The sequence below is a fragment of the Bos taurus genome, chromosome 29, assembly GCF_002263795.3.
Source record: "Bos taurus isolate L1 Dominette 01449 registration number 42190680 breed Hereford chromosome 29, ARS-UCD2.0, whole genome shotgun sequence".
Lineage (NCBI taxonomy): Eukaryota > Metazoa > Chordata > Mammalia > Artiodactyla > Bovidae > Bos > Bos taurus.
In genome coordinates, this window is record NC_037356.1 from 40,039,365 (window position 1) to 40,047,630 (window position 8,266).

At 62.7% G+C, this 8,266-nt stretch overlaps 1 protein-coding gene and 1 non-coding gene across 9 annotated transcripts in view; both read right to left on the reverse strand.

Moving 5' to 3' along the window:
- Positions 1-8,066, reverse strand: part of SYT7 (synaptotagmin 7) — a 63,341-nt gene extending 55,275 nt beyond the window's left edge. For all 8 annotated transcript variants that reach the window (XM_024987692.2, XM_024987688.2, XM_024987690.2 and 5 more), the window contains exon 1: positions 7,758-8,066. In XM_024987692.2, coding sequence (XP_024843460.1) covers positions 7,758-7,788 — 31 coding nt within the window. In that variant the 5' untranslated portion in view covers positions 7,789-8,066. The remainder of the gene's footprint in view (positions 1-7,757) is intronic.
- Positions 7,680-7,737, reverse strand: MIR2885 (microRNA mir-2885). Its single transcript, NR_036350.1, has one exon. It is a non-coding gene; the product is annotated as a microRNA mir-2885 (primary transcript).
- Positions 8,067-8,266: the final 200 nt, after the last annotated feature.

An 8,266-nucleotide genomic window follows, 5' to 3' on the forward strand; every position in this document is an offset into this window, starting at 1 on the left:
CCTGGCAGCTGGAGCTTGAGCAGTACGGCTCCTCCAGGGCCAAGCCCTGATACCCATGGTGGGGGGTGGGGTGCAGGACTGATTCTCAGGAGCCTTTACTGTGTTCAGTGGGCCCTGGGACTACCCCACTTGGCTCTACATCTCTCCCCGGGAGACTTCCTCTGATACCCCGGCCCCCTAGGTAAGCCCCTGGGGGTGTACAGCCATGTCCCCCTGCACCAGGCTGTTCCCTTGACTGCCCATTACCCACCACAAGCTTTCCAAGGGCAGAGCCCCAGACCTCCTGCTAAGGGTGCTCTCAACACAGCCCTGGGCAGGTAAGAGACAGTGGAGGGGCTGGACAGAGGTGGGAACAAAGACGTTAATGGCTGGGGATGCAGCTCCATAGGTGGGCCTGCCACCAGGCTTCCCACCCTCCACACTGCTGCGTTAAAGTTCTTCATAGAGAATGCTGAAAAGCCATCCATAGCCTGCCATTGCCCAAATTAAAAAAAAAATGTCCAATTTTCCTACTTCAGAACGCCAGGAGCTTCATCAGCTGGCCCAAGCCTCGACTCCTGTGCTTAGTTGCTCAGTTGTGTCAGATTCTTTGCGACCCCACGGACTGTAGCCCACCAGGCTCCTCTGTCCAAGGGGATTCTCCAGGCAAGAATACTGCAGTGGGTTGCCATGCCTTTCAAGTCTCCTACTACGGCCCCCAAAGACCTCCGTTCCAGCCCTGCAGGCTTAGACACTCACTGCTGCCTCGACCGGCCGAGACCTGACACACGTCCAGGGCACTGCACATGCTGTCCCCACCACGTGGAATGACTCCTTCCTGCCTGCTCACGTGGCAAGCTCATTCTCCCTCCAAAACCCAAAACCCTGGACCCGAGGCTCATGCTCCTGGGTCTGGCAGTGTGGCTGGTCCCAAATCAACTTCTAACTGCAAGTTCCGCCGTCCCAGGGTGGTCTGAGAATGGACCAGCTAACGTACATCGAGGGCTTAGAAGAGCACGTGGCATCTACTGAATGCTCCACACATCTTTGCTATTCTGAAGTAGACGGACCGACACTGCCTCCGTGAAGCCCTCCCACTGCCGGCAGCAGGGTGGAGTGGGGCTGAGGCAGGCCTGTCCTCCTTGGAGCTTCCAGAACCCGCATCCCGCACATCAATCACTCAGTGCAGGGTAATGTTGATAACAGCTGTCGCTGGTTGAGTGTTTACTATCTGCTGGGCTTTCTGCTAAAGATGTTTCCTGCCTTATCTCGCCTCATCCTCTGACTCCATGGGAGGTAAGAACCAGCATCATACCCATTTAACAGGGGAGGAAACTGAGGCCAGGGTGGTGGGGGGACTTGCTTTAGGGACACAGTCGCAAGTGTCTCTACCAGAAGCTGTTTGACCCCAGACACCTGGCTTAAGCAAGCCATCCCTTGCTGCATGGACATGAAGTGCGTAGCACATACCAAATGTTCCATAAATAAGAACTTTCTATTATTGTCCTGCTGTTACTATCAGTGGAGGGAACAAAGTCTGTTGGATGATCTAAGAGGGGTTTCCTTAGGCTGGACCCCCTATAAAGCAGGATGTGTCGGCTCAGTCACTCAGTCATGTCCAGCTCTTTGCGACCCCATGAACTGTAGCCCCCAGGCTCCTCTGTCCATGGGATTTTCCAGGCAAGGATATGGGAGTGGATTGCCATAAAGCAGGAAACTCCCATTTTCCTGGAGAAAGAAAGTGAGGGTGCAGAGGAAGCCTTGGGCTGCCAGGAGTGAGGGTTGGGATGGCAAGAAGGTATACAGGGAGCCCCAGGATCTGGACCCAGGGGACTTGAGGAACCTGAGGGATGCTGGAGGGAGCCAGTACCCGCAGGTGTCATGGCAGGCCCAGGCTGGGCAGGGCAGGAGGGGGCTGGCCGTGCGCTAGCTGAGCTGGCCACTGCTCTATGGCCCCGCTGACACCACCCCGCGGTAATGAGACGGATCCAATTTGTACCCAGGGCCCCGCCGGGAGCAGCTGCTGCGGCAGGGTTTGAAGTAATTTAATTGGACACATTTGCCACACAGCTCCCTCCTCTGCTCCCCTCATGGAGTGCCTCACGCCGGTACCCCTCGAGGCCTCCCACACCCCACGCCACCCCCCACCCCAGCTGGAAGCAGGGTGCACGCTTTGCCAGCCCGTGCTGTGAGACCCCCACCTGCTAGGATGGATGCCTTGGCACCTCTCCTCTCACTCTGGGGGCTCCTGAGCGCTCGGGAGCCACAGGGCTGGCAGGGTTCTACAGGTGCAAAGTTCTCCCCTTTCTCCGAGGCAACCAGCACCTCCGGCCCGCCTCTTCCGATGGGCAGAAAGGGTCACCGTCTTTCTACCCTGGCCAGCTGGAGAACCCCAGCTCCCTCCGCCCCAGGAAGGGCATCGGAGGAGCAGGGCCACTACCAACATGGGGGGAGGCAGTTCTCCTCTGAGAGCTCTGGGAAGGGGTGTATACACACACACATCGAGTTGGAGAAACACGTATACACACCCAGTTACACACACACACATGTTGACAGATTCACATGTTGTCCTGGGCCTCCCCGTATCTGTACACACCAAAGCTCCAACCCCACCCCCCCATCCACCCTAACATCCCTGCCGTGCACACTGCACAGCCAGGTGAGGCCCTGCTCCCAGCAGATGGAGGCCTTGCAGGCAGCCAAGCTGGCAGGTGGGAGGGTGTGGCAGGGGGCAGGCAGGGCCCCTGGAGGGCACAGGCTCCGCCTGGCTGGGTACAGGGCCAGGGGAGCTGCCCTCCCCCAACGCTCTCTGTCACAGCTCCCCACGCACCTTGACACACCTCGCTACAAATCCACTTATTAGCTCCTGTTTACAGCGGGCATGGCACTTGGATGAGCTATTAGGGCCGTCCAGCTGCCACCCGCCTGCACCCAAGTACATACACAGCCCAGCACTTCTGCCCACCGGCCCTGCCCTCCCTTTCCTGGGTGCTGGGGCCCCACACCCGCAGTCACTCAGATCCATCAGTTCCCCAAACCTCCCAGCTCACCGTCTGGGTCAGCTTCCAGCTCAGCCCCGCAGGTGATACAGTTCTGCCAAGGGACCCCTCCAGGCAGATGCTGCAGAGCCTCCCGGGGCAGGCCCGACGCACCAGCCCACCTTCCGACCAGCTGGGTTCAGAGCTCCGGGCACAGGCTCTGGGCACCATCCAGCCCCTTCCACAGGTCCCATTTTGTCTACCAACTCTGTTCCAACCCTTGGGGAATTCTGCGGGGTGAGACGAAGCCCTGCCCTCTAGACACGAGCTGGACAGGGCCCAGCAAGGCTGCCCCCGCTGCCCGGAAGGTCAGGGACGTCCATGTCCGTGGAACTGGCACGGTCCACCTGGTACCACTGGCTGGGGTTCCCTGGCAAGGCGGGCGGTCACCCGGGCTAGGTCTGGCACAGGCTGGCTCCGGCAGCAGGCCAGATCAGTGACCGCCCCAACAGACAGCGCTGACCTTACGGGTGGCATGTGCCACCTGCCGGGCATGCCCAGGTGACAGGGTGCTGGCCCCATGCAGGGCCTCTCGGGCCCACCCGAGAGGCCTCAGAGCCTTTGGGGAGCCTGTACGGCCGACTCCTCTTCCAGCCAAGAGTCCTCTGCTCAGGACTGGGCCTCCCGCCCCCACCTCCCAGCCCCCACACCCTCCTGGAGGCCCCCCTCACCACGCCTCTCTCTGCTGTTCCTGGCCTCACTCCCTGGGGGAAGCAGCTATTGAAAACGGTCCAGCGGATTCAATAAGAATTCAGAGTCCCTGAGAGAATAGGGGGCGGGTGGGCGGGTCAGGCGGAGGGAGGTGGAGGGGGAGAGGGGACCGCCCACCCCTCCTCTGCCTGTCCCTCGGGTAGGTCGGAGCCGGCGAGAAGGGGACAGCCCTCCATTGTCACCAGCGTCACCCCACGCTGCTTTCACTGTCCCTGGGGCCTGAGCTTGGGGTCAGCCAAGCCCTAGCTGCCCGGGGCCTGTCTCTGTCCACCTGACGCCCACCTGTTCCTCTGCCTTCCAGCTGTGCCTCCCCTGTCACCTCCTGGCCTGTGCACTCCCATGCTGGTCCAGCCTGCTCGAGCCCTTCTTCCTGAACCAGGAGGGGCTGTGAGGTTCTCTTCCCCTCCACCATCCCCTGGTCCTGAGCCCCCCAGCCTGTTAGTCAAGCTGTCCGCACAAGGCCACTGAACAGCACAACCCAAGGCCAAGGGTGGGGGCTGGTCCTAGAAACGCTACAGTCTGGGGGTGCTGGCTACCTTGACCCAAGCCCCACAGAAGTCACACATCCAGCCCTGCCACCAGCCATGGCCCGTCGGGAGGTCCCGTGATCTTCAGCTCGAGACTCTGACTCAAGCCCGGGAGGCAGGCCTGGGAGGTCTGGGCCTGTGCAGGTGGGGTGGGTGGGGGTGGGAGGGGAGAGTTTGTGAAACGGTAGGATGGTCAGGCCTCCCTGGGCCGTCCCACACCCCAGCCCCCGTCCCTGACCTTGATGGCCCTCACAGTGTATAGCCCCAATCTGCCCTTTCGGCCAGGCCCTGATTCTTGTCCCACACACCAGCCAGCAGCCTCTGCCCCTCACTTGTGCCCACAGGTGGAGGGGTTGGTCTTGGGGTTGAGAGAGAAGACCTGCTGTGCCAAGGCCCCCTGGCCCGTGGGGTGTTCTCCACACTCCTTAGGAATGACGTACCCGGCAGAGCTGCTGTAGGGGGGAGCAGAGTCCGCTAGCAGGTGGACAGACAGAGGAGACTTTAAGTACTACTATCCCCAAGGACAAGTTCAGGGAGGGCTGGGGCCAGAGCTGGCGGCCCTCAGGACCTGAACTCTCTCCCAGAGCGACCGCACCAGCCCAGGCTTTCCTTCTCTGGCCTTGCTCACTCGCTCACCGCAAGGTCACCTATCCCTGCCTCCCTCTCTGCTGCCGTCCTGCCTGCCCACTGCAACGCTGACCCCTGTGGGCCAGCCAAGGCCCTGCCCTGCCAGGGGACAGGGACACAGAGCGGCCAGGCCAGCCCAGCTTCGGGATGAACAGAAGATGGAGGCCGTGGGCCGGGAGAGGGCTGCCTGTCTACGGGAAGGTGGAGGAGAGCTTGCAGGCCTGGCTGGGAGGGGGGAGGCGGGGCAGAGTTTGGAGCAGGAATGATGGAGGTGTGGGGTGGGGGGCTGGTCTTCCTTCTTCACTGGGCTCGGGCTTTGCCCCACAGTTCCGTTGCTTCAGCCAAGGAAGAGAATTCAGATCCGGAAGAGAATGGCCTGTGGGCCAGGGGCCCACACAGGCTTGCCTGTCCCCTGTTGGGGTAATGGTCTTAGCAGTAGGCTGAGCCATGTGGGGACTTGCAGAGGGCATGGATTACAGGAGAGAGTACCACAGGGACCTTCTGGAACCAGCCGGGGGCAGTGGGGAGCATGAGAGGACAGGAGACAAAGATCTTTTTTTGAAAGGATTGGGCCGCAGGTGTTCCACGCAGTGGGATGAAGTGATGAGGATGTAAAAGGTCCACTGGCCTTTGGGGGACCAGAGGGATGGGCTTGAATCACACAGGAATTCATTGGCATATCTTACTCCCATCCAGTGCCAGCCTTGGGGGACATACTCCCTGCCTGGGGGAGCAGAGTCCGGGGAGCCTGGGGTGAGCTGGGGAAGGGGGAATGCCTGGCCTGGAGCTGTAGGGATGAAAGGAGGTGGGCAGGGAGGCCAGGGGGCGCAGAGTCCAGACTGAGGTCCCTGGCTCCTCAGAGACCCCCAGAGATCTAGGATCAAAAGCAAATTCTGCCCTCTGCAGCCTATTTCTGACCCCATCCAGCCCACTGCCCACCTCAGACAGAAGTAAACCGGTTGTAAGTAAGGCCAATCTGTTTCCACCAGAACTGGCCCTGCCAGAGGACTGGTGAGTCCTGCAACTGGAGTGGGCAAGACAGGTCTCTGGCTCAGACAGGGAGGCCCATTCAAGGGGGAGAAGGAAAAGTCTAGGGGCTGCCAGCAGGCCAGGGGGCAGCACTGGGTTCCAGGCCCTCTGCCCAGAAGATGCCAAGCACATCAAGTTGGCCTCCGTGGAGAGGGCAGAGGTGCTTGGGGTTGTGGTGATGTCATGGTGCCCAGGCGTGGGAGGAAAGAGGAGGGAAGGAGAGGGGACAAGGGCATGGCCCAGGCCACTGGCCTAACAGGAGGCTGCCAGCCTGGCAGGGGGAGGGGAGAGTTCTCACTGCATCCCCCTTCCACCTTCACACCCCAGAGCTGGTCTCTGCACTGAGCTATTGGCTTCTGAGAGTGCGATCCAAGGAAGAGAACGCCTATGTCCTTGGTCTCAGTGTTGGAAGCTGGCAGCCCACTTGGGGGAAGGTGCCAAGGTGGGTGATCTGGGTCCCGAGAAATGAAGGGAGGGGTCTCCAAAGGCACTGTCCCTTCAGCCGTCACCTAGAGAACATTCATAGGTGGCCATGAGGCTATAGAGTGGGAGACTGAGTCCTCTTTCATGCATATACGCAAGCACAGAATGAGTGCAATGCCTGGCACCCAGGAAGGTCCTCCTGGGTGGGCTCGAGCTGCTATGACTTGATGAGGGTGAGGACAGACACGGGGGCAGGCTGAGCAAATGTGAGGGAAGGAGCAAATGTGGGGCTGGGGCTAGAGCGGGCAAAGCTGGCACCACAGGAGTGCCCTCAAAAGCCTTGGGGCTCTAGGCCCCTTCTGCAGAGGACCTCAGAGCTGTCCCTCCCCCCACCCAGGGCCCCCAGACCCCGGAGGTTAGCATCAGTAAGCCTAGAGGCTCTTGGTCTGGGAGCAAGTCCTCGGGCTTGGGTGTCGTGCTTTCAGCATCAGAGAGAAACCCAGAAGCAGAGACCCTGCTGCTAGGACTGGCAGACTGGGGGTGCTGGGTCTGGGGTGGGGCACCCCAGGTGGGAGTTGAGACTGAGCCTGGGGAGGAGGGGCAGGGGACCTGTCTACAGGTGGGCACTGTGTGAGGAGGCGTCATCAGGAGCCAAGGAGGAAATGGCAGAGCAATTTCCCGAGAAAGGTGGAAAGATTCCTGCTTCCAAGATGCCTAGCAGTCGTGGGCTTTCAGGCCACTCCCCGGCTCCGCAGAAATGCAAAGGAGCACGGCCCCTCCCCCTCCCACCCCCGACAGGACAGGAGTGAGTTTGGGGTTCTTTGCTTCCCCCCTCCCCAAGGCCTGGAGAACATTCCCCTGGCACCCCTATTCTCACCAATCTCTGCTCTCTTTCCCTTCAGGTACCCCTGCCTCCCTTCTCATCGTTCCTGGGGCTCACCGCCCTCCAGAAGCCCCCCTCCCCTGCGGCTGCACCAGATTTCCACTTGCCCCCTGGCACCCTCTCGGTTCACAGTTGTCACGGCCGATGTCACTCCGCTTCCCCGTGCCCACAACCTTGGCCGAAAGCTGCCTGGGACCCAGGGGTGCCTCTGAGGGCACTGCGGGGGCGGCAGCTCCCCGCTCCGCCACACACGTTGTCCTTGGGCTGCGGGGGGTGGGGGGGGAGGTCCTTGTGGGGACACTGCGAAGCCGGCGCCGGGCATCAAGCTTGGCAGTGCCCGGACTGACTGCGGGGGGCCGGGGTCCGAGCTGCTGCCGCTCCAGCCCGCGCCCCCGGGGCTGGGGTGACCCTGGGTGAGGGGAGTCCGTGCGGCTTGGTTGGACAGCAGCCCCCGGTTGGGGCTCCGAGACGGCGCCCCGGCGCTGCCGCCGTCCTGCCCGCCGGTGCGGGGCGCCCCAGACCGCGCGGGGCCGCGCTTACCTGGGCTGGCCGCCTCCGGGTCCCGGTACATGGTCCCCTCGTCGCCGGCTCCCTCCGGGCTCTTTAGAGCCTCCCGCGGCCGCGCGTTGCTCCGCCGCCGCTGCAGGGCATGGGGCCGGGCGACCCCCGGGGGCGGGTCCGAGGGCGGGGGCCGTGCGGACTGCACCGAGCCGCGGAGCCGGGGAGCGGGGGCCGCCCGCCAGCCCTCCCGCCCGCCCGCCGAGCACGCTGCCGCCGCCGCCGCCGCCGAGCCGCGCCGAGCCTCCTCCCTCCGTCCTGCGCGCCGCGTGTGCGCGCCGGAGCGTGTGTGAGTGTGTACGAGGCGGTGTGTATGTGTGTGTGTGAGCGCGTGTGTGAGCGCGCCCGGGACACCGCCGGCGCCGCCCGCCCGCCGCCGAGAGCCGTGGCCACCGCCACCGCCTGACGTCCGCCGGTGCCCGCTGCCGGCCGCGAGCCGTACTGCAGCCCGCGCCCGCCGCCGCCCGGAGCCGCCCCGAGGGCACTGCCGC